General features: G+C 45.0%; 1 protein-coding gene across 2 annotated transcripts in view; it reads left to right on the top strand.

Annotated features, from left to right (window-relative positions):
* The window catches only part of PDGFRL (platelet derived growth factor receptor like), a 48,704-nt gene continuing 22,082 nt past the window's right edge, over positions 1–26,622 (top strand). Inside the window, exons 1-3 of one of the 2 annotated variants that reach the window (XM_022571079.3) lie at positions 129–179; positions 6,793–6,864; positions 9,732–10,029. In XM_022571079.3, the coding sequence (XP_022426787.2) occupies positions 6,852–6,864; positions 9,732–10,029 (311 nt within the window). In that variant the 5' untranslated portion in view covers positions 129–179; positions 6,793–6,851. Of the gene's footprint in view, positions 180–6,792; positions 6,865–9,731; positions 10,030–26,622 lie in introns of both variants that reach the window. The other variant, XM_022571080.2, reaches the window with a different exon arrangement.

Here is a 26,622-nt window from a genome sequence, read left to right as displayed (position 1 = left end):
CTGCGGCGTCCCAGGCGCCCGCCCCTCGCCCGCCGCCTCCCCTGGCGTCCCTGCCCTCGCCCTGCTCTTTCCGCGCCTCGGACCTGCTGTCCCCCGCACCTCCGCCCCACCCCTTGCCCTGAAGATGAAGGTCTGGCTGCTGCTGGGTCTTCTGCTGGTGCACGAAGCGCTGGAGGACGGTGAGTTGATCCCGGACTCCCCCCCGCCCCCAGCCCTCGTCGTCCTCCAGGTCTTCTAACTTTAGACCTTCCGAGGCCCAGCCCTGGAGCCGCTCCCTACTCCGTGCACCTGCCCCCCCCACCCCCAGGAGGGTCTCCTTACCTCCCTCTCTCCACCTCCCCTCGGAGCCCCTGGGACGGTGGCAGCTGCTCTGACCCTTAGGATCCCCACCAGAAGCGCTCCTGCGCTCCTAGAAGGCTCTCGGCAGCCGGCAAACGGAACAACCCCAGGCAGCCCCTGGTCCAGCCCCCAGTGTCAACGTGTCTGTCTGGGAGGTGCGGATCCTTTCCACCTCCGCGCGGCGTTCGCCCCGGGTCTCTGCTCGTGAGGGCGGGTGCCACATAAACTGAGCCTTTTGCAAAATTCGAAGAGTCCTCCTCCCCCATCTGCAGTCCTAGATTCGTTTCATAAACCAGCGTGGGCTTGAATCCTGCGAGATGTGCCTAAGTCTTAGACCAGATATTTCTGGGTATCAGACCTTCTCCAAACGACTCAAAACCCCACAGCTGTTACACTCCTTATCGGATTGGAGGGGAGAAGATGAAGGACATGGATTTATGTACACCATATGGGGGCCCTTGTGCCACTGAACTTTTTTGAATGTGTGCCTGTCCTGGACCCACCCTGTTGTGTAGACTCACAACCACAGGGCCAGACTTTATTGTGCATGTGTGTGTGTATTGTTGTATTTCTATGTCTATTATCTATATTTCTGTTGGCATTTAATTGTCTGGTTGGCTCCATTATTTTTCGATTGGTGTTATTCGTGCAGTATATTTTGCATCTGTTACATCCTGGTATCCTGAAATCTCCCTTGGAATTCTGCTCTGCAGTCACTATTTTTGCTGGTTTTGGTTGAAAAGCAGCTTTTGCTGTTATGCAACCTCCCGCTGGGGCCAGCTCACCCTGGCTCACATCTTTCATCCAGTACTCAGTCCTGACCAGTTCCTTTCTTTCCCATGAAACTAGAAGCATTGGCCAGAAAAAGACCACATTCTGGTTGCAAAGTCCAAAATGGTTGTGGGACTTGAAGTTGAATGTGAGGCTCCTTAAGCCTAGAGCCTTGCTGGATAAAGTGTAGGCAATGCTTCTCCTGGGGAGGTGCGGGGAGGAACAGGTCCTCTTTGCCTAGAGAGCAGTTGGCCTGAGTTCACGGTGTAAAATACAATATTCAATTGCTCCTGGCAGGTCCTCGTATGTGATCGCTGAAGTGATGGAAATGTAGTATTTGGTATCACTTTTTGAATAGGGCAAGAGATGGTCAGACAAAATAATTTCAAGTGGCCCATTCGCTTGGTTACACAGTTCACCCAAGATGCCTGCCGCAGGGGCTCGGGGGGCAGCCTCAGCCTCTGCCTCCTGAATCTCTCCCAGCTAATGTGTGCCCAGACCATGATTACAAACAGCTGCATGAATCGATTAGCATCTGTTTGTCAAACGTAATTTATACAAACAGTATAGATTTATGAGACAGGAAGTTGAACACAGACTTGAGTATTTTATAAGAAATAATTGATAAATTTTAGATGTGATAATAGCACTGTGGGTTTGTTTTTAAAAGTAAAAGTAAAATATATAGTATAAACTATTTGTGAATAAAATATTGAACACATAATTAGAAAAGTAAATCTGCTTCAGTAAAGTATAAAAGTTTTTCTAAAGCCTATTAAGAATGTTTTCTCCGGTTTGAGTTAACATGTGGCTGGCTGGGACCAGGAACTGAGAGTGGCTTAGGTGGGGTGCCCTTCCAGTGCCAGCCCCTGATTAACAAGTCGGAATATGGTGCATTCCTGGGTCATCCCAAAGCACAAACTGCAGACACAGGCCCATGACTCAACTTTTCCCACTGCCTTTCAGTCTTTCCGCTCACTTCTAGGAGAGGCTTTCTAATAGTAAAAGAATTCCCTGTAAGCATATACTGGATGTACATCTGCTCTAACCCAGCAAAGTTTGCCTGGCTTCATTCTAAAATGCTTTAAATTTTTAGAAGTAATGTTATTTCTTCTCATGAAGAGTGGGAGTTGGAAGGGCATGCCGCTCATGTGGCATGAAAGTGAGGCATGAAAACAGTTAATAAAAGGCCCAAGATGCCACTTAGAGCCAGACGTGGCTCACGGCACCTGATTTTCAGCATTTGTATGGAATACATGCCACTGTGTTTGTTGATAGGGTGCTGCCATTTTTACATAAAAGAGTACAACATCGCAGGTCCTTACCAGCTTTTGTTATCTACATATTTTTACCCAGTGTTGGGAGCAAATGATGAAGTATAAATATTGATTTGTTACTGCTGTTTTGTCAATCTCACGCCACACCCTTGATCAATACTAATTTGATCTTCAGTCTAACGTGGGCTTATTTTCGGTCCTGCGAAGGTTCTCTTTCTCGGGAAACTAAAGAGATTCATTATGATGTGAGGGCAAAACAGCCTGATCTCTAAGAAGGTAAGGGGAGCGACACTGAAAATGAGTCTCTAACCAGTACTCGGTATCACTATTGTGACTCAATTTATTCCTTGGAAAAAGGATAAAAATTAGTTCAGAAAACCTTATAATGAAAAAATTGTAAAAACTCTCATTGTTCACAAGTGCAAATAATGTTTTGAAGCATTTAGGATCTTGGTCTGTATGTTTGACATACAAAATCATCTCTGATTCTTAGAGCTGAAAAAGAGAAAAGTTTAGGGGCAACAGAGAGACTGGGGCAGTGTGCCAGCCAGAGCAGTGAGAGAAGTTCTGAGGATTGATGGCTGCCCCTGTACAAGGTTATAAAGCCCTGCCCTTGCGGTGCTCTCATAGGAGAGGACAGGTAACAAGTAAAGGTAACATTTCAGGAACTGATAAGCGGCGTGAAAAATCAATAATCAGGATGTATTAGTTTCCTAGAACTGCTGTAACCAAGCACAAACTAAGATGCTGCAAGTTCTTAGTTCTCACGCAGTCCTGGCGGATAGAAGACAAATCAAGGTGTCAGTAGGGCCATGCTGCTGCTGAGACCCTGGGCCGAATCCTTCCTTGCCTCTTTCTAGCTTTGGCTGGCGGCCGGTGATTCTCAGTGGCCCTTGGCTTACAGCTGTATCTCCCCGATCTCTGCCTCTGTTGTCACTTGGCCATCTTCTCCCTCTGTGTGTGTCTTCATCTGGCATTTTCCTGTGTGTGTGGGTCTCCGTATAAGGACACCGGCTTATTGGATTAGAGCCCACCCTAATGACATCATCTTTTTTTTAAAATTTTTATTGGAGTATAGTGTTTCTACTGCACAGCAGACTGAATCAGCTGTACATGTACATATATCCCCCCTTTTTTGGATTTTCTTCCCATTTAGGTCACCACAGAACATTGAGAGTTCCCTGTGCTATACAGTAGGTTCTCATTAGTTATCTATTTTATACATAGTATCAATAGTGTATATATGTCAATCCTAATCTCCCAATTCATCCCACCCCCCCTTTCCCCCTTGGTATCCATACCTAATGACCTCATCTTAACTTGATTATGTCTGCAAAGATCCTATTTCCAGATAAGGTTACATTCACCAGTTGCAGGGGTTAGGACTTCAATGTATCTTTTTGGAGACACAGCTGAACCTATAAGACAGGGTAAGAGGATGGAGAGGGCTGCCGAGGGCAGTGTGCGTGGGGTTTGGATAGGAGGGTCAGAGGCCAGCTGAGAGGGAGGGAGCAGGTGCTGCTTGTCTGGAAGAAGAGCCATGAAGCCAAGGGCATGAGCTTCAAGGTGTCCTGGTGGTCACTGGCTGAAGGAGCATGAGAAGTAAGATGGGAGTTGGCAATGCTCTGTCGGGTGTGGGAAGACTTAGGGCTTTATTCTAAATTAGATGAAAGTCACTGGAGGGTCTCCAGCAGAGAAGTGCCCGTGGTCTAACTTATATTTTCAAAGGTAGGAGTGCTTAGGTAGAAGCCAGGAGCCTGCATAGGGGGCTCTTTTAATAGTCTAGGTGAAAATGGTTGCAGTGGGTGTAGGGAGTAGAGCCTGGGTTTGGGGTCTATTTTGAGAGCAAAGCCAAGAGGGTTTGCTGCTGGATTAGACGTGGCTTTGGAAAGAAAGAAGAGAATCCTGTGTGACTCAGGTTTATGTTCTGAGCAACTGGGTGAAGAGAGTTGCCATTTGCCGATAAAGGGACACCAGGGAAGGAGCTGATTTGAAAGGGCATCTAGGGCTTCCCTGGTGGCGCAGTGGTTGAGAGTCCGCCTGCCGATGCAGGGGACGCGGGTTCGTGCCCCGGTCAGGGAAGATCCCACACGCCGCGGAGCGGCTGGGCCCGTGAGCCATGGCCGCTGAGCCTGCGCGTCCGGAGCCTGTGCTCCGCAACGGGAGAGGCCACAACAGTGAGAGGCCCGCGTACCGCAAAAAAAAAAAAAAGAAAGAAAGAAAGGGCATCTAGAGTTCAGTGTGGACACGTCCAATTTGAGATGCCCACTAGCCTTCCAAGTGACACTGAGTAAGCGACAGAATATTCAGATCTGGATTTAGAGGCAAAGTGAGGACAGGAACAAGGCAGCTCTCAGCGTATAAATGCCATTAGTGCCAAAGGGACTGGTGAGGCCACTTAGAGACTGAGGAGTTGCAAGGATTCAGCCCTTTGGACTCAGGCAGGAAAGGAAGATGAGGAAGTTTGCCTAACGGACCGAGAACCAAGACAGTGCCATGTCCTGGAAGCCAAGCGAATAAAGTGTTTCAAGAGAGAGTGGTCATTTTGCAGTATATATAAATATGGGATCATTACGTTGTTCACCTGAAACTAATGTTAGTTGAGCTGTCAGTTACATCTCAAAAAAAAGCACCATGAACTGCGTTCTGATGGATGCTTAGAAAAAAAAAAAGTATCAATCTAAGGTCTTTATCCTGAAGTAGAAGTAGCTAATCTTAGAAGTTGCTCTCATAAGAAAATGATACTTTAAGCAATGATATTAAGGGTATTTTGGAGTGGGGTTCCAGAACGGGTAGGGAAAAGAGTCTCTCATCATTCTACATTTTTACCTCCCTACTGTCATTGCTTTCTCAACTTCTCGTATTTGTTCTTGGAAAAGTATATGTGTTCCTATGGGGTGTTTCATGAGGAATGGAAAAACGAGAGTGGGGTGTCCCAGTTTATACAACTGGTTAGGGGAATCCCTGAGCTACCCAGCAAATTTATAGTGTGGATATTTAGATGCTGCTCTCAGGTCAGACCTTTCCCCTTAACTGCCCATGGAGAGAAAAAAGCGAACCGCTTCAGATCTTTGATGTGGATGGCTGTGTTTACAGGGAATCCGCATCTAAGCAGCTGTCAGTGATTCTTCTAAAGAATTTATTTTCTCCTCCCACACGGTCTGATAGAATTAGAGAGGTTAATAGTCAGGTCATCTGTATTGAATAAGCTTTGATTGCAATCAACCCTCAGCTGATGCTGAAGAATTACAGTCCTTTGCCCTATGTACTTCTGGTTGTGCAGCATTTACTCATTCATTTTGGAGATGTTTTTTGACCAGCATCTCTTCACTTGGGGATTGTAATGTATGCCTTGGAAAAGCATCTCCAGCCCTTCCAGGAAGGTTGTGCCCTCATCCCGGGCATCAAGTTCTGTTTGACTTGGAACTCCTTGTCAAAGCCCATGACCTACCAAACAAAGAAACCTCTTAGATAATGGTGCTGTGCCTGAGATTCATGCAGATAAAGTGAAAATGCTGATCTTGAGTGAATTGAAAGCAACAAGACGAACCAGAAGAGACGCTAGATCTGGTTTTTCACTGCCGCCTTAGTAACCCTGGGTGAGCTACTTGGCATCTGTGGTCTCAGTTTTTCACCTGTAAATTAGGAAAAATAATGAGCTGCTTTACCTCCATCACAAGTTTATCGTGGAGCTCACCCTGAGGCATAACGAGAGGGTCAGACACTGGCCTCAGCATTTTAAGCATAGTAACTCGTTTAATCCTCACAGCGATCCATGAGGTAGTCATTATTACCACGCAATTCTCAGTCTCCAGGTGAGGAAAGTAAGAGAGAGGGTGGCTTCCCGAGGTCACACAGTAAGTCAACAATGACTTCACCTAAAGTCTGTAATGACATTTAATGGTTTGTGACTTTTGTCATTTATTTCTCTAAAATACACTGGGCCATAATCTCAAAAATGCAATGGTGATGCACTTTCACTTTTGTATATCTACATTGTGAATGCTTAAACTTTTTTAGGCCTTTGGAAAATAACTAATTTACTTAGTTAGCCTGAAGAGTCATTCTTTGAAAAAGATAGACATGGGATTGCAGAGTCGCTCAGTCCTAGGACTTGTCCGTGGGACCACTGGTCTGGTTCCTTGGACTGTGTGTCGCCACTGTCAAACCATGGACCAGTTCCATGGCCAGGCCGCTGGACCGACTGATGGGCCTATTTGGTCAAAAGGTCAAATGATTTTTCAGGGATGATAACACATATTTGAAGGCGTAATATCCATAACTAGTTAATCGAATATTGCTGAGTAGCATCACCACATGGGATCTGAGAGCTTAGTATCAGGGAAACTGCATGGGCTGCCTAAATTCCCTAGGATTTACAAACAGTTGTTGTCATTTCCAACAGCTTGAATTCCTGTTCATGATGAAGAAAAAACACCAAATTAGACATCAATCCAGAGGTCCATGACTCTCACAGGTATAGTTTTTTTCTGTTGTTGTTGTTGTACGCGGGCCTCTCACTGCTGTGGCCTCTCCCGCCGCGGAGCACAGGCTCCGGACGCGCAGGCTCAGCGGCCATGGCTCACGGGCCCAGCTGCTCCAAGGCATGTGGGATCTTCCCGGACCGGGACCCGAACCCGTATCCCCTGCATCGGCAGATGGACTCCCAACCACTGTGCCACCAGGGAAGCCCTCACAGGCATAGTTTGACCGAAATGCTTGCAGGGCACAGATGACTTGGACAGCATCATGGTAGGCTTTTAATTTCTGCCTTAAGAAAAAGACAGTGACTTTTACCTGTTGTAGCAGTGAGGCTTATGCTTCACAATTGATGTTGCTGGATTAGAATATTTCTGTGGGTCTAATATGTTCCCAACGATTACAGTGCTTTTCCTTCTGGGAGGTTGTGGAAATGGGCACCCCTTCCCACCCCCATCTGTCATTAGAACCCTGGGTATAAATAACCCAAATGTGCGGGGTCTGGGGAAGTCTTGACAAACAGCAGGTATTGGGACTCGCCTTGAAGACTAGGGCTCAAGGGCACAGTCCCGCTCCCCGGAAGGACTGAGAAAGCTCAGCAGGGCCCGTGACCCAGAGGAACCAGAGTAGAGGAAGGATGGGAGATAAGAAGAGACACAGGGGCTTCCCTGGTGGTGCAGTGGTTGGGAGTACGCCTGCCGATGCAGGGGACACGGGTTCGTGCCCCGGTCCGGGAGGATCCCACATGCCGCGGAGCGGCTGGGCCCGTGAGCCATGGCCGCTGAGCCTGCGCGTCCGGAGCCTGTGCTCCGCAATGGGAGAGGCCACAACAGTGAGAGGCCCGCATACTGCAAAAAAAAAAAAAGAAGAGACTCAGACCCCGGGAAAGGAGAGGTCACAGATGGACCTGGAGTCATGGAAAGGCTCGCGGGGCTCAGGCACGACGCAGCCACACCCAAAGAAGGCCACGAGCCAAGGACTTGGTGTTGATACTGAGCTCACAGTGGGGTTGGTTCCAGAGTCTGGGCAGGACTGAACCAAGAGTGGAGGCCAAATGGCTCCTGTTTCAAAGGGCAACACTCCAAAAAGCCAAGTTCATCATTACACAGTTGAGTCCACGTCAGCTGAGTTTTGGGACAAATCATCAGACTGTGGCTCCATGAAACGCTCACCAACGGCACACACACCATGTGAACAGCCCAGATCAAGACAGAACGGTCCTGGCAGCCCCTCTCCTGTCCCCTCCTGCTCATCCCCAGCCCTCGTAGGAAAGCCACTGCCTGACTCCTCACCTCAGAGATTCAGACCTGAAGTTTCTAAAAAATCAAGTTTCTAACATTTATAAATCCGGAAACCTGCATTTCCGCCATCCTGGGAGAAATCAGATCCTGGAACCCTGGACACTCGCTCCCTCCAGGCAGCTGTCCCTTCGGGAGGGCGTGGCCTCTCCAGGCCCACCTGGCTCACCTCATTTTGTCACCAGCCTGGTCTGCTGGTGTAAGAGCTTGCAACACTTGCCTTTTTCTGTCTCTTGATCCCAATTTCAGTGTCTCTGTACTCTTGACCACTCGAGCCCTTTATACACCAAGGTAACATTAGGTAAATAAATACGAACATCAAAGAGGGAAAAGAATTTTCTCCTGATTTATCACATTTCCCCATTTTATACAAATGCCCTGTAATGCCCTCAACTGGCCAAGGTTTGTGTAGTTATCTATTCAAAATATCTACAGGCTGTTGATCCTCATGTAGTGAAATGGGGGTTAGGAGACCTGAGTTTTACTTTCACATCCTGTCGCTAGCCAGCTTTGTGCAATTTAACTTTTAAGGCCTCCTGTATTATTTTTTAAAATGTATAACATGCGGACCTTAAATGGTCTCTCAGGATCTTGTAAGTTTGGACGTTTTATAATTCTGTGGGCTTATAGCAAGGTCACCTTGGAGATGATGCAGACAGTGGAGCAAATGAATTGCCAAGTCTCCTTCTCTTTGCTGGGTGGATACAGCATATGGCCATGTGGGCTGGGTGGACAGCTGAGATTTCTGGAACCCAGAGGTATTCCAAGGGCAGGGCAGCATTGTCTGTAGAGAAGGGAAAAACAGCAGTAAGAAAATGGACTTAAAGGTCATCAGTTCTTACCACCATTTGCCAGCAATTCTCAACAATGTTGGTGATGAAATACTCCTCCCCCCAGTGTATTTTGTTGGCTAAATTCTAAACCTTTGCTAAAGTTGCCATTGAGTTTTAATAATGTATATGTATGCTTTAAATGAACACAGGGTTAGTACTTATTTCTTACTAAGCCTTGTATCCTCCATGGATGTTGTCTGCCCTGACACACACAGGCACCACAGTACGTACTCATTTGGGAGAAAGTTTGTGATGGTTTGAAATCTTCATCTTCTGAGTGTGCTTTCAGTGTAGTCTGTGTCTCCACTCCCTGGAGACTACATATTCCTGGGTTTAAACAATTGGTTCAAAATGAACAATGACAGCACTGAGATGGCAAGGACCAGAAACAGACCTCGAGAGGCTTCAGGTCCACTATTCTGGGTACCACCTTAGAGCTGGCGAGACTGAGTGTGAACCACAAGAAAAAGTTGTTTTGTTTGCGAAGTGCGAATGTTAGTTCATACGTGAGATGTTTTGCTGAGTTTGAACAAAATCTTGGAAGCTGCAATTGATTCCCTTTCAGTTACTAATTGGTTTAAAGCTAAAGAATGAACCAAGAAAATAATGATTATTCCTGAAAATAACTTTGACATAGGAGGAGAGGGATATTAAAAACGATCTGTTTCAGGGGTTGAAGACTCTGGGTATGTTAACCACCGAAGTCCATTGTTCTCTCCTCATGTTTGTACCAGTTACGGGTCAACATCCCCCCAAGAACAAGCATCCAAAGGAGCCTGGAGAGAACAGAATCAAGCCCACCAACAAAAAGGTGAAACCCAAAATTCCTAAAATAAAGGACAGGGACTCCGCTGACTCAACACCAAAGACACAGTCTATAATGATGCAAATGATAGATAAAGGTCGCTTTCAGAAACCCGCTGCAACCCTGAGTCTGATGGCAGGGCAAACTCTAGAGCTTCGATGTAAAGGGAATAAGATCAGATGGAGCTATCCCGCATACCTTGACACCTTTAAGGACACCCGCCTCAGGTAAGCCTTTTCTTTTACTTGTGTTGGCTCAAGGATTTGGTTTCATACCTTTGCTTAATATCACATTGTGTCTGACATCTACCATTTTACTCTAGCAGATTATAAAAATGGAAGCTCATTGAGCAAAAGCCATTGGTTTTATTGCTTCACCCAGTTAAAAAAAATTATTGCAAATCCTACCAACATTGTTTAAATAGTGAACTGTTAAAGGAAGCCGTATGACAGCCGTAATTAAAACTGTGATGTATAGAGGTAGAGATTTAAGAATTCATACTGTAAAAAATAATGGACTCAATGCTTTGTCATTTTTTAAGTAATTGTAATGAAAACTGACTAATGGGAGATTCCTATGAGCAAGTTGACCAGAGGTGAATTGCTTTTGACCTTTTCAACTTCTTCTGATTTATTTTTACTTTTCCAAGTATATGGCTTTTATATTCAGAGGCATCCGTTGGTAGGAAGGCTAGAGATTTCTCATGTTTGAATGAGTACCTTCAGGAAAAGTGGTTAATATGATGATTATGAAAACTATGAAAGGCAAGGAAGCAGAGCATGTTTTAGAGGGTGCCAGAAAGGGCCTATGGCGTTAGGGGGTGTTTTCCTGCGTATCTTTGGGGAAGCCCCCTAAACTCCCTCCCTCAGTTTCCTCTGGCAAAGAATGAAGGGGATTGGTCTGTGTGCTTCCTAAGTTTCTTGCTAGACCTTTCTTCATATGAAAGGTCAGGATATTCTTTATATGATTCAGGATAGAGAAACAGTGGAGATCGTCTGTTTGGGATGATTGGGATGGGGAGAAGAAAGAATGTGGATCTCAGGCATCCATCCCAAATGCTGCATGTTCAAAAGAGATTCATATTTCCACACACACTCCACCTACTTGGGTCTTCATCTCCCTCAAGGACACCACCATCCACTCAGCTGCTCAGCCTGAAAACCGGGGAGCATCCTTGCCTCTTCCTCTCTCCCTCACTCCCCACATCCAATCAGTCACCAAGTTCGGTCACTTCAATTTCCCTTCCTTCCTTCCTTTCTTATTGAAGTAGAGTTGATTTACAGTGTTGTACCACTCTCTGCTGTACAGCAAAGTGACTCAGTTACACACAGAGACATTCTTTTTAAAAACTCTTTTCCATTATGGTTTATCCCAAGAGATTGGATATAGTTTCCTGTGCTATACAGTAGGACCTTGTTGTTTATCCATTCTAAATGTAATAGTTTGCACCTACCAACCCCAAACTCCCAGTCCATCCCTCTCTCTCCCCGCTCCCTGTTGGCAACCCTAAGTCTGATCTCTATGTCTGTGAGTCTGTTTGTTTTGTAGATAGGTTCATTTGTGCCATATTTTAGATTCCACATATAAGTGATATCATATGGTATTTGTCTTTCTCTTTCTGACTCACTTCACTTAGTATGATGATCTCTAGTTGCATCCATGTTGCTACAAATGGCATTATTTCATTTTTTATGGCTGAGTAGTATTCCATTATATGTATGTACCACATTTTCTTTATCCATTCATCTGTCGATAAGCATTTAGGTTGTTTCCATGTTTTGACTATTGTGAATAGTGCTGCTGTGAACATAGGGGTGCATGTATCTTTTTGAATTGTAGTTTTGTCCAGGTACATGCCCTGGAGTGGGATTGCTGGATCATATGGTAATTCTATTTTTAGTTTTCTGAGGAACCTCCATACTGTTTTCCATAGTGGCTGCACTAACATTCCCACCAACAGTGTAGGAGGGTTCCCTTTTCTCCACGTACCCTCCAGCATTTGTTATTTGTAGACTTTTTAATGACAGCCATTCTGACCAGTGTGAGGTGATATCCCATTGTAGTTTTTTTTTTTAACATCTTTATTGGAGTATAATTGCTTTACAACGGTGTTGTTAGTTTCTGCTTTATAACAAAGTGAATCAGCTATACATATACACATATCCCCATATCTCCTCCCTCTTGCGTCTCTCTCCTACCTTCCCTATCCCACCCCTCTAGGTGGTCATAAAGCACTGAGCTGATCTCCCTGTGCTATGCAGCTGCTTCCCGCTAGCTATCTATTTTACATTTGGTAGTATATATAAGTTCATGCCCATTGTAGTTTTGATTTGCATTTCCCTAATAATTAGTGATGTTGAGCATCTTTCCATGTGCCTACTGGCCATCTGTATGTCTTCTTTGGAGAAATGGCTACTGTCTTCTGCTCATTTTTCAATTGGGTTGTTTGGTTTTTTGCTGTTGAGTTGTGTGACCTGCTTGTCTATTTTGGAGATTAAGCCCTTGTCAGTCACATCACTTGCAAATATTTTCTTCCACTCTGTAGGTTGGCTTTTCTTTCTTTCTTTTTTTTTTTTAATGATTTCCTTTGCTGTGCAAAAGCTCATAAGTTTGATTAGGTCCCATTTGTTTATTTTTCTTTTTATTTCTATTGCCTTGGGAGGCTGACCTAAGAAAACATTTGTACAATTTATATCAGAGAATGTTTTGCCTATGCTCTCTTCTAGGAGTTTTATGGTGCCATCTTATGTTTAAGTGTTTATGCCATTTTGAGTTTATTTTTCTGCATGGTGTGAAGGTGTGTTCTAACTTAATTGATATACATGCAGCTGTCCAACCTTCCCAGCACCACTTACTGAAGAGACTATCTTTTTCCCATTTTATACTCTTACCTCCTTTGCTGAAGATTAATTGACCATACGTGTGTGGGTTTTTTTCTGGGCTCTCTATTCTTTTCCATTGATCTGTATGTCTGTTTTTGTACCAGTACCACACTGTTTTGATTACTGTAGATTTGTAGTATTGTCTGAAGTCTGGGAGACTTATGCCTCCTGCTTTGTTTTTTCCCTTAGGATTGTTTTGTCAATTCTGGATCTTTTATGGTTCCATATAAATTTTTGGATTATTCTAGTTCTGTGAAAAATGCATGGGTAATTTGATGGGGATCGCATTAAATCTGTAGATTGCTTTGTGTAGTATTCCTATTTTAACAATATCAATTCTTCCAATCCAAGAGAATGGGATATCTTTCCATTTCTTTGAATCCTCTTTAATTTCCTTTATTAATGTCTTATAGTTCTCCGTGCTTCACCTCCTTGGTCAGCTTAATTCCTAGGTATTTTATTTTTGTGTGTGTGTGATTTTAAAAGGTATTGTTTTTTTACATTCCCTTCCTGAGATTTCATAGTTAGTGTAAAGAAATGCAACCGATTTCCGAATGTTAATCTTGTATCCTGATACTTCGCTGAATTCATTTATTAGGTCTAGCAGTTTTTGTGTGGAGTCCTTAGGGTTCTCTGTGTATAGTATCATGTCATCTGCATATGGTGACAATTTTACCTCTTCCCTTTCAATTTGGATAGCTTTTATTTCTTTTTCTTGTCTGATTGCTGTGTTGAATAGAAGTGGTGAGAGTGGGCATCCTTGTCTTGTTCCAGATTTTAGCAGGAAGGCTTTCAGCTTTTCACCATTGAGTATTATGTTGGCTGTGGGTTTGTCATAAAGGGCTTTTATTATGTTGTGGTATGCTCCCTCTATACCCACTTTGGTGTGAGATTTTTTTTTTATTAAGAATAGATGTTGGGGCTTCCCTGGTGGTGCAGTGGTTGAGAGTCCGCCTGCCGATGTAGGGGACATGGGTTCGTGCCCTGGTCCAGGAAGATCCCACATGCCGTGGAGCAGCTAGGCCCATGAGCCATGGCCGCTGAGCCTGTGCATCCAGAGCCTGTGCTCCGCAATGGGAGAGGCCACAACAGTGAGAGGCCTGCGTACTGCAAAAAAAAAAAAAAAAAAAAAAAAAAAGAAGTTGAATTTTGTCAAATGGTTTTTCTGCATCTGTTGAGACGATCATGTGGTTTTTGACTTTTCTTTTGTTAATATGGTGTATTCCATCGATTGATTTGTGTATGTTGAACCATCCTTGTGAACTTGGGATGAATCCCACTTGGTTGTGATGTATGATCTTTTCTATGTGTTGTTGGATTTGATTTGCTAATATTTTGTTGAGAATTTTTGCATCTATATTCATCAAAGATATTGACCTGTAATTTTCTTTTTTGGTGGTATCTTTATCTGGTTTTGGTATCAGGGTGATGATGTTTTCATAAAATGTCTTTGGGAGTGTTCCATCCTCTTCAGTCTTTTGGAAGAGTTTGAGAAGAATTGGGATAAGTTCTTTGTATTTGTGTGTGTGTGTATTTTTTGTAGAATTCACCTGTGAAGCCATCTAGTCCTGGACTTTTGTATGTAGGGAGTTTTTTTTTTTTATTATTACACATTCCATTTCACTTACAGTGATTGCTCTGTTCAAGTTATCTATTTCTTCTTGATTAAATTTTGGTGGGCTGTATATTTCTAGGAAGTTGTCCATTTCTTCTAGGTTGTCAAATTTGTTGGCATATAATTGTTCGTCGTATTCTCTTAAGGTTTTTTGTATTTCTGCAGTATCAGTTGAGATTTCTCCTTTTTCATTTCTGATTTTGTTTATTTGGGTTCTCTCTCTTTTCTTCTTGGTGAGCCTGGCCAGAGGTTTGTGAATTTTGTTTATTACCCTTTCAAAAAACCAGCTCTTATTTTTATTGATTTTTTTCTATTTTTTTTTAATCTCTATTTTGTTTATTTCCTCCCTGCTCTTTATTATTTCTTTCCTTCTGCTGACTTTAGGTTTTGTTTGTTCTTTTTCTAACTCTTTTAAGTAGTAGTTTAGGTTGTTTATTTGAGATTTTTCTTGTTTTTTGAAGGCCTGTATCACTGTGAACTTCCCTCTAAGAACTGCTTTTGCTGCATCCATAGATTTTTTTAAGATTTATTTTATTATTTATTTATTTAATTAATTTATTTTTGGCTGTGCTGGGTCTTAGTTGTGGCACACGAGATCTTTTATTGAGGTTTGAGGGCTCTTCGTTGCAGCATGTGGGCTTCTCTCTAGTTGTGCCATGCAGGTTTTTCTCTTCTCTAGTTGTGGCAAGCAGGCTCCAGGGCATGTGGGCTCTGTAGTTGTGGCATGCAGGTTCCAGAGTGCATGGGCTCTGTAGTTTGTGGCACGTGGGCTCTCTAGTTGAGGCGTGTGAGCTCAGTAGTTGTGGCATGTGGGCTTAGTTGCCCCGCGGCATGTAGGATCTTAGTTCCCTGACCAGGGATTGAACCTGCATCCCCTGCACTGTAAGGCAGATTCTTTATCACTGGACCACCAGGGAAGTCCCATGTCTCAAGGTATTTTTTAATTTCCTTTTTGATTTCCTTGTTGACCCATTGGTTTTTTAGTAGCATGTGGTTTAGCCTCCAGGTAATCGTTTTTTTCTCATTTATTTTCCTGTTGTTGATTTCTAGTTTCATGCCATTGTGGTCAGAGAAGATACTTGAAATACTTCAACTTTCTTAAGAGCCATAAACCTGTCCTCTTTCCATCACTGGTGCTGCTACGCCAGTCCCAGGCACATTACCCCTCATCACCATCAGTACTGCAGTAACCACACCCAGGCTTGTCCTCCTCCATCCTTCTCAGTGAAGCTAGAGTGACACTTAAAAAATGCTGGTCTGGTCTACCCTGGTGGCGCAGTGGTTGAGAGTCTGCCTGCCGATGCGGGGGACGCGGGTTCGTGCCCCAGTCCAGGAGGACCCCACATGCCGTGGAGCAGCTGGGCCCGTGAGCCATGGCCGCTGATCCTGCGCATCCGGAGCCTGTGCTCTGCAACGGGAGAGGCCACAACAGTGAGAGGCCCACGTACCGCCAAAAAAAAAAAAAAAAAAAATGCAGGTCTGATTGTGTCAATCCCCTGCTTAACACTCAGTGGCTCTCCATTGGTAAGGAAGTTCAACATCCTCACGTGACTCTTTGAGACTCTCCCTGATCACCCCTGGTGTCTAGATTAGTGTGTCTGCTTTCATTGGCCTGGGTTCCTGTGACATCGTCAAATGCATCAAGCTCTTGGAGGCTTTGAACTTGCTGCTTTCGTGGTCTAGACCACTCTGGGCCCCTCTTCACCTGGCTGACTTCAGCCTCAGGGTCACTTTCTCTGGGAAGCTCGTGTCAGGCCTCCCTAGATTTGCATCTTCATGGCCCCTGGTGCATCCTTTTTTGAGCACTCTACATACTTGTAACTCCTTTTTTTTTTTTTAATCTATTTTTCACCAGGACTTAGCTGAATGCTTCACATTTAGCTTTATCTACTGAATAACTATCTTCCCCTTCTCGCTCACACATACCTTCAAGAATAAATAATACATGCGTATAAGAAATATCTCTCTGTCTGTCTAACCTCTTGTATTAAGTCCTGTTTCACGTTTTATTCTGAAGACACCTTTCTGGCTTCATGAGACGTGACAGTGTACAGTTTTTTTCTGAAGGGTTATTGGGTTGCATGAGGAGTGGAAGGTGAGAGAATATGATAATTTTTCCCATTTTCATCTCCATACTTGACGTGTGTATGTGTATACGTGTGTGTAGCTATTGCTTGGAACAAATCTGGCAAGATTTACTACTGTTATCCTTTTAAATGACTTAATTTACCAAAGTCAAATTTACACACTTTTTTTAAAAAATGAGAATGGAGCTGATTTAAATTATTCTGAACAGTTAGTCTTTGACTTACACAAACAATCCTAAACCTAGATGATTTAGCCCTTGAATATTTCATATTTTCTAGGAGTATTTTCAAAGTTACATTAGCCAAAATCTGTTTGAAAATATCTTAAGGACTCAGAGTGAAGTAAATATGAATCTGAATCAAAGAGAAATATCCTGGAGCTAAAAAAAACAGTTTTGACTTGGCATTAAATAGGATTCATTTCAAAGCACAGTTAGGGCTTTATAAAAAAGTAAAGACAGATGTGGGCCCTAAGGACTTTATGGAAAAATGTGAAAAAACATCTAGTCATAACTCTATGTCAGACAACAACAACAAAAACCACAATTTCTTTGACACCAGAGATTCGACTAATTGGTTCTTGACATCTTTCCCAGAATGTGGTGCCTTTGGATAGAGAGGTATTCATCCTGTGTTTTCTTTTCCCCTGGAATGAGTTCTTTCCAGTGTGCTGATGGGCTTCTGAAAGCCTGGTCCTGTTAACCAATCTGGGTAGCTTTCTGGAACTAAGTTCGTATGCTGCCACGTTTGTCCACATGTAATCTTCTGACCAGAAGAGGGAGCATGTTATGGAACAGAGAGGTTAGGCTGAGGCACAGCTAGGTTGGAATCCTAACCTGCAAAGTAGGTCTTTGACGAATAATTACCCTCGAACCCAGTTTCCTTGTCTGGAATATGGAAATGATATCATCTTTGGTAAATGCTGTCTGGCCGATGGTAAATGTCCAAATGTTCAGTAAATTGAACCTAGGCAATGCATATTACTAGGCAATGCATATTTCTCAAGTACAATAACCCAAGTGATCTTTGGGGACAGTTCATTCTGACCAGGACTCACATAAATCAGGGAATTGTGCACAGCCAACATGGCTTCTGATATAGAGGATCCAAGAAAGTTTGCACATCCCTTTGCCACTTTCATTTAATTGAGCAATTCTTTGAAATCTGGGCCTGTGTTCCTCTTCTCCCATGAAAGCATAAGCCCGTTGAGGGTAAATACCACATCTGATGGGTTCATCAGATTCCTAGCACCTAGAACGGTGCCGGACATACACCAGAAACCAGGTGATATTGTTTGGTTTCCCCAGGGGCTTAGCATGACAGAGGTCAGTTTCCAGTCATGCTGGAACATTAAGATTGTTACACTTAGTGCCGATGTGTGTCCTGTATGTGTGCACTGTCCTGGGTAGGTAACGACAAAGCATGAATATATTTTATATTGAGGACGCCAAGCCACTGGAATCCAGCCCGGTTACCTCAGGGCATTTGTTGCATGTTGACCTCAGGAGTCATTAGTCAGTTTTCCCCCCTACCTTCTCCCTCTGTATCCACCCTGCCCGCTCTGTCTTTGCTTCTCTCTTTATCTTAGAATCTAGAACCTGTCATGTCTACTAAACTCTTGAGTGCGTCCTAAGTAAGTTATTTTGCCCTCTGTTTTTCCTTCACTCCCACTTGGAAACTTCCAACCCCAGACAAACCTGTTCACCTCCCTTCCCTTGTCGGCACGTGGCCCCTGAGCACAGCTGGAGGAAACCGCGCAGCTGGCCCGACAGGTGCCGTGCGTTTGTGGTCACCTCATACATGCCTGGCAAAGCTGAATCTGTTTCTCTAGTGAGCTCATGTTTTCTCTCTTCCTAAACCTCTGATCTTCTCCATCTCTCACTTCCAGCTAGTGCAGGTCTCAGGCAGTTCACTGAGAAATTGGAGCGCTAGAATTGCCTTACTGCCCGCATCACATTTCCTCCTTCCCTGCACTTACAGCTATAGTGGGGGAAGGCTCTCTCCTCTTGACGAAGGCCGAAGCTGCATCTGTGCCCTGGGTCTCATCCTTATACAAGCCTTCCAGGAGCCTGAAGACCTCCGTTATTGCCTCCTTGTTCTGAGTCTTCAACCCCGCTTCTCGAAGAGTTCCTTTCCCTAAGTCTCCAGATGGAGAAGGCCCGCCTTGGCCCTCACGTATCCTCTGGCCGCCCACCTCTCTCTTCTTATCTTTGCAGCCAAAGCTCGTGGAGGGGCCTCTCTCTACACAACTCTCTCCACTTTCTTCCGCTGTTCACTCTTCAACCACTCCACCTGACTCCTGTGGAGGACTCCACGTGCATTTTATCGCCAAGGCCAAGGTCACTCGATCCAGAGTTCTCATGTGGCTGGCCCACCATGTCCTTCCAGCAGAAGAGAACGCCCTCCTCTTGGCTTCCTCAGCGCCATATTCTGCCCATTTTCTTTCACCTCACGGGCCCCTCCTTGGGGTTTCCCTCACCGGCTCTGCATCCTCTGTTCTTCCAGACATTCGAAGTTTGTGCTGTGCCTCTTCTTACCACGTGCTGCCAGATGCCCCCATTTATCACAGATTAGATGACATGTTTTCTTCCGAGCTCTGGGTCCCCAACTGCTCACCTGCCTGGATGTTTCCTGAGCCTTTCTTGAAACATAACCACCTATGACTGAGCTCCTGGTCTTTCTCCACACCTGGTCATCTTCCTGTGTCCTTCAGTTCAGTGAACTGCATGAATTCCATCCGGTTGCCCTTGACCAGAGGCCTAGGAATCACCTTGGACTCTTCCCTTTTACTTCCACATCCAACCAATTTCCATGCCCTAATGATGCTACTGTTTCATTACTTCTGGAATCTCCCCACTTCTTCCCGCCACAGCAGCATCACCCCCAAGTCTCTCACAGCAAGAGTCACACAACTTGCCTCTGTGTACCCAGTCTTGAACTTGACCTCAGTCTTACGCAAAGCAGTCGGATCTTTCACGGAAGCACATCCGGCCACGTTGCTTTCCTACTTCAAGCCCTTCAGGAGAGCGATTCTGTTGCTCTTAGAATAAAGATGAAACTCCTAACGCGGCCCACAAGCCCGTGCATAATCTGGCCCCTGCTTTCCTCCCCTTTCACTTCACTCTCTTGTTGTCCACACTCCAGGCTCCATGGACTTTTTCTGATCCCAGTTGTGCAAACTCCTTCCTCCCTGGGGCCTTGGCCCATTTGGGTCCTTCTGCCTGTAATGCACACACTGGATTAGCTGCTCACCAGCCTTCAGATCCAGGCCTGTCACTTCCTCAGGGAGCCTTCCTTGCTCTCAGCCGCTGCCACTAGGCCCCAGTTACACATCCTCACTGGAGCCCTTCTCATCAGTGGTGCAGTTACCATTTCCTTGATCATTTGATTTATGTTTGTGTCCCTTGTGAGGCTGTCAACTTGGCAAAGGCCGTGTCTGTGTATTTGCTGTTGCTTCCCTAGCAGCCAGTTCAGGACCTGGCACCCTGTAACTCCTCCACAAGTATTTCAGTGAGAAAATGGTGTGCGGACGCTGAGCCTAGAGGGAGTGTCAAGTCAGGCCCCTGTGATCGCGAGACCTGCGACTCTGGGAACAAGCTCTGAACTTCAGAGCCGAAAGGGACCTTAGCAGTTACCATGCTTAAGCCTCTCTTTGTATCAAATGAGGAAACGGACAAAGATGATAGACGGCTGGTCCAGAGCAACAAAGTGGTGGGTGGCAGTGTGAGTCTAAACCCTGGCCTCTCGGTTCCCGACGTTGAACTGTTGCCCTGCTCAAGTGCGCCAAGGCACGTCTGGTGGCGGTAGGCACTTAGACCGAAGGACACTCTTGGTTTAATGAAGTAGTAGCTTCAGAGAAGATAGATTTGTTGTCTACGTTTCTTTTTCTTCCTCCCTCCCTCCCTCCTTCCCTCCCTCCCTTCCTTCCTTTTTTAGTTCTTTGGATACTAGACTAACACATCTGATTTACAAAGTTAAGATCCAAAACAGAAACGAAAAGGATACACTTTTTCAGAGTGGTGCATTGATTTCTTGCTGGGATAGGTTCAAATTGAAAGTGATTGAAATTTCACATTGATTTAGGATAACTTTTTGGATATCAGAATGTTAAAACATGTTACACTGGGCTATTTAGAAAGGAGAACTCTGTCAGAGAACCACAAATCATGCCTCATCCTAAAAGGTGGACTTTGATCTCCCCAGAGGATGGATGTGTGTTCCTCTGGGTCTCCTATTCTGCAATGATGCCAGGTCACTGGAAGGTCCACTAGATGGCAGTTTTGAGCTGTGCTACAATTGTCTTCCTTTCACCAGTAAAAGAAACATCTCAAATGTGGACAGATTGGTTAAAATAATTGCACACTTTGTGCTTTCACACAAGTCCTTTCATCCTTTTAGGCAACTCAGCAGTCACAGTTTCAAGCTATATCTTAAACAATAAAGAATTCAATTTTCCAACAAACAAAAAGGGGGGTGGGCATTTGTAATTATATGCCCACGCCGGGATAAATGCATTGGCAGCTCTAAGTGCATCTGAGTTTGAGGAACGTGCTGAAGATTGTGTATTTCCAGGTGCTGAAACTGATTCAGATTTTAATTCCTGACTCAGTGCATCCCAATCACATATTTTTTTTGAGATCAGAAACAGCAAAGTTTTTTTTTTGACGATGGTTGTTACCATTTTGCTGTTTTCTGACTCTTTTGCCTCACCCCTTCCTGCTCTCCTGCTTTTCATCCATCCTCCCACCTCGTCCTCCCTTAATTAATTCTGTTCCTCTCTTCCAACAATTTTTTTTTTTTTTGCATCTATGATGTTCAAGGTCCTGTGCTAGGCAGAAGCTGGAGACGTGATAGTGAGCAAGCTAGATACAACCGCTATACCCACAGAGCTTTTACTTCTATGAGAAGACAGACTATTGAATAAGCAATTTTAATATGCAGCTGTGTGAGTGCCTTGCTAGCAGAAGTACAGGATCCAGGAGGAAAAAACTCAGGCTGATATGTGAGAGCTGAGAGTTAACCAGGTCACGAAAGGGCTGGGAAAGGAATATCAGAAAGTTGCAGAAGGAGGGACCAGCACAAGTAGCTTCCTCTAGCTGAGAAAGAGTACAGCCCCTGGAGCACTGAGGGTGTGCAGTGGGGAAACAGGGTAGCCCTGGGCAGGGGAGGAGAAAGGAGGTGAGCAAGGAGAGTGGATGCTGGAAGGAGTCTGGCCAGGGAGGGCCCTGTCAGCCACACTGAGGGATTCAGTGTGAAATCTAAGGGCACTTGTGAGCCGTTGACTTAAAGCCTTTATAAATGACACACTTAGAAAGTACAGAGGGCTGTACTGCACAGTGTGAGGGCTGCTACTCTGTCCTCACTGTCTTTAGGAAAAGACAGCATCACTTCCCAGCCTCAGGTGGACGCAGTCTCCCTCCAAACACCCTGTACCTGTTTTCCACAAACTGGGGTCTACAGACATATCCTTGGACCTAAAATTTTTTCACCACATATACATATTTTTTCATTTTGTTGATAGCATAAACATTCATAGAAGAATGTTCTGGACTATATGATCCAACCTCTGGTTGAGCGATCAACACCATCCATTTCCATCTTCTCTGGAAACATTTTGCTTCTTCAGTCTCAGCAAAACACACTCGCAGAGTTTAGAGCAGGGGAATTCTTGGCGCAAAATGGAGCCAAGGAAGAAAAGAAGAAGCAACTTAGGGGCCTGGATGATGGCTGAAGTATAAATCAGTGCTGGGTAAGAACAGGGGGGCGCTGGAGATTTAAGCTAGACAGTTAGCCATGTCACAGCAGTGAAGACAAGCTGGCTGATGTGCTCATAAAGAAAGCCCGGGCTGCTCTCTGGAAAATCAGGTCCAGGCATCGTCTTTCAGGATGTTTCTGTGGTGTCTGGTCAGATGTTAGCATTTCTCAATCAAGAGCTGGAAGTTCGGAGGAGTGGACGGAGTACAGGAGATCTCTTTGATGGCTGGTTCCTCTGAAAACAATAAATAGCTTCTAGAGAGAAGGGAGGGCCGTTCGTTTGGCCAAAGTTGGCAATGGTTTATCCACCCACAGACAACACAAAGGGAGGGTGGGCCGAGGAAGCAGACAGTGGGCTCCGGGCCAGTCTAATCCTGCCTCCGGGAGGGGTGGTCTGGGGGCATTTCAAAAGAAAAAGAGAATGATGTTAGCAAGTGTTTGTAAACAGAAAAATCCCACTGTCAAGAAAGAATCTGCGCAGACTTTGGTAAATATTGTCCTTCGTACTCTGGTGCTGTACTAAGGAAGAGGTCTTTATTTTTTCCCTTCAATTTATTTTATTTTAGTTTGGTTTTTTCCTTCAATTTATTTAATTTTATTATTCAACGTTTGCCAAACATAATCTGATGTTTATGTTTGGTGAACACGGACTTTACCACTTTAACCCTTTTTAAGTGTGCAGTTCAGTGGCAGGTACATTCATATTGCTGTGCAGGTGTCTTTTTAATTCAAACTCACTTTCCTTCAAAGCTCGTTTCACTTCATTTTCTGAGCAGGACAGACAAAGATGATGAGGTTCCATGAAAATCTTGGCACCCTCCCTTTGCTTTCCTACTTACCTGGAGGTGCCCTTTGGGTCCAGTTTGCTGTGGGAGATTGAAAGTCTACCCTGATATTTACTTTCAGATGGATGTCTACCCCCAGAAAACAGTCGGGTTCAAAATAAATGACTTATCCTGCCCTGAAGGTAGAGCCCTCTCATCCCAGACTCAGTGGCACCAGCGCCAGGCACGGCAACATCTCCCCAGAGATGGATTTGTGGGCGTGGCAGGATGCAAGACGTCTCCAGGCGTACTAGATGTTCCGACAGTGTTCAGGTTGCAGAAAAACACAGCCTGTTGCATTCAGACATGAGTGGTGGGAAGGGGAGCAATAATAGAACCAGCCTCGTAGTTGTCAGGATAGAATGAGGTCATGCAAGTAAAGCATTGGCACACGCGCTAAGCCATCTCTATAAAGGCGAGTTATTTTTATTCACAAGATTGTACCCAAAGGAGGTGAGTCACAAGAAAACAGCCAGGTTTTCAGGAAGTTTGTTTTTAAAAATTGTTTCAGACATGTATTTCAATCTCATACAAACTCTAGACGTCCATGATGCCATGGAGTGCGTACTCATATCCAGACGTATGGTCCTGTGATACTCCAGCTGTCCTCAGTCTACGAGTCATCAAGGTGGGGAAATGGGTTGAAGTGCATTATTCAGTTTGGGGAGGGAAATGTTTTCTGATCTTATTTTAAAAGACACCGAAACATTCAATTTCTTGAGCATTCTGGTGAAGTCCAGGTTTGATTATCCCAGATGTGCTGCACTGCATTCAAATACAGTACGATGATGATCGTAAAGTCAAGTTAACGCATCAAACCGAAGACACTACAGGAATACCACAACTTATATGTCATTGGTAATTTTGGAGACTGTTGCAAAATGCAACATTGTTTACAGTATACCATGAAGTGATTGCATGTATTTTACGAGTGAACCCTGCCTTAAAAAATGTGTATAGATGTGAGGTTTAGGATTTAATGCGCAAAAGTGAAGATGGAAGTTGCCGTAGCATGATAATTTTCTGCCAAGTATCTCAATAGGCAAAATGTAAATAAAACCATTTTGTGAGGTATGTCAGAGGAGGAAGCAAGCAAAGAGGAATAAAGGATAAGCTATGGGAACTTTTATGTCCCCGGTATACATGGTATACAGCTGTAGAGAACGGTACTTTATAAGGAAAAGAAAAAAAACAGCAAAACTAAGAGGTCAGAGCTTGGCCTCTAGTCTCTGGCTTGGCTGCTTTAGCAGAGACACCCACCCACAGAGGCAGGCGTGAAGTTGCTGCCCTTGGGAATCTGCCCGGTACATCCCATCCCACGTTCCGACCTGTTCCCTCTGCCCTGGGGCCTCAGGATCCTGCTATCTCCTCTTGTTTGGTGCTTTAGTGATCAGATCCTCTGTTCAGACTGCCTTTTGTACTGGATCCTCTGCCTTTCAGAGCACGTGCTACTTTACTGCCGAAGCCCGGCTCCTAACCCCACCCACAGCTTAGCGCTCAGCTTCCATCCGGTGGCCCACCTGCCGCGGAGGGGAGATCACACAGCGCAAGCTCACCCTTCCCTGTAACAACCCTGCTCTTCTTTACGAACTTGACTTAGTCACTAGGACAAGGCAGGGGTGATGGACCCTGGGTACCAAGCAAAGTTGATACAAGAGAGAACATGCTCTCATGCACTTCGTTTACAGAGGGGGCTCACAGAATGGCTTGTGATGTGGCATCGGCTGGTGGGCGTCGTGGAGGAAGAGGTTGAGGACAGGAAGTGTCCATATAAAAGCAGAAGGGGTGACTGCAGGGTGTGTCACAGCTTGAGAGTAATAGGCGGAGTTATAGTTAGACTAATTTATACATAAAGACAGTCCACTAAGTCAGGAAGGTATATGTGAGAAGAAAACCAGAAGTGGCCCTGACCACAAGCAGCTTATGAACTCGTGGAATAAATGACATACATCCCAGACCCAGTTACAGCCTGTGGTCCAGTGTGAGTGTGCGGGGCCCATGGGAGGAGAGAAGGCAGCTGTCAGCACGGGCTGGACAGGCAGGTTGATTCACTGAGTGATTGGTTACCTAACTGTAGGAGACCAGTTTTTTTGTTTTTGGTGGTACGCGGGCCTCTCACTGGTGTGGGCTCTCCCATTGCGGAGCACAGGCTCCGGACACGCCGGCTCAGCCGCTCCGCGGCATGTGGGATCCTCCCAGACAGGGGCACGAACCCGCGTCCCCTGCATCGGCAGGTGGACTCTCAACCACTGTGCCACCAGAGAAGCCCTGGACCCTTACATTTTATAAGGAACTAGGTTAGACCCCCCCCCCCACCCACCCAGAGGCTAGGGGCTTTCTCAAGTTTGCACAGCTTTTAGTGAAAGTAAATTAGACTTGAACTTAATTCCCAAGGCCCCTCTAGTCTCTACACCAAGAAATCTATTTCTTACGTTTCTGATGTTTGCTCAGAAGATATGCCATCCGAGTGGCCTCAGGAGGAGTGGGCGCCTTGAATACATTGACAAGGTGGGAGATTTGGTGCCTCACTCTCTGGGCTGTGAATCCACTGTGCCAGGTGCGAATGAGGTCAGCCCACAGCATCTGCATTCACTATTATAACTTGGCCACAATACGCCCATTGTGGCCAAATGCCAGCCCATTAGTAACCCACAGCTTGTTTTCCTAACAAGGGTGGTGGAGGCTTGCTCCATTGTCTCCTGTCACTACTCTTCCTGGGCCTATTCTTCCCTGAAGGCGTGGCCACGAGCATTCAGCTCAGCAGAACCGGAAGATCTCTTTTCATGTGACCTCCTGGCAAAGAAGTGCTGATGGCCTTATTCTACACAGTGAAATTAGAATTACCAGAAATGTAATAATGGAAGTTGTTAACATAAATTACCCCATACACAGAATCATATGGGGGCCAGGTTTAAAATTTGACCTCACCAAAATTACGTGACAACAATGCTTTACTTGTTATTTCTATGAGTTTCTCTACATGGAGCACACACATCTGCTAAGTTATCTTTTGCCATCACTGCACACTTCCTCTACGTCACTCATTTGGTCAGGATTTGGTTAGGTATTTGAAATAATAGACACATGCTTCCTTTCCAATGCACAGTGGGAAGCATGGCAGATTCTTTTCCAGGACTTCCCAAGGATTCCATTCCCAGCTCTGACTACTGGCTCTGTGACCTTGGGTGAGTCACTGGATCTCTGTGAAATGAGGGATTCAACCAGATGATCTGTAAGGTCCCTTCTGGTTCCAAAATGACCCTGGAACTTGTACTTAATCTAACGTGAGTTAGATGATACGGGGACCAAGGAGTTAGGACCCTTGGACAAGAATTCAACCCATGTGAATTCTATTCTGTTCTGCACATGGTCACCTGTAACTGCTGTCTGCATCACATCACGCCATGTAGAAGGCTGTGAGTGACACAGACAAGCGTGAGACGTGTTCCTGATTCCTGCTTAAGAAGGATCATTTCATTAGAGAAATATAATAGGAAGTTGAAAAGGTTACATACTAAGCAGTATGTGTGTATGTGTATACACACACACACATAGTGATAAAGGGATCAAGTGCAGAGTGCGAGAAGAAGCTTAGATCAGTGTGTACTAGGGCAACCCCAATAGCACCTAAACTTTGTGAGCACTTACTCTGTGCCAG

Source organism: Delphinapterus leucas, chromosome 21 (genome assembly GCF_059928025.1).
Source record: "Delphinapterus leucas isolate spDelLeu-1000000601 "Yukka" chromosome 21, BTC_Dleu_Yukka2, whole genome shotgun sequence".
Taxonomy (NCBI): Eukaryota; Metazoa; Chordata; class Mammalia; order Artiodactyla; family Monodontidae; genus Delphinapterus; species Delphinapterus leucas.
This window is presented reverse-complemented; position numbering and strand designations above follow the sequence as displayed.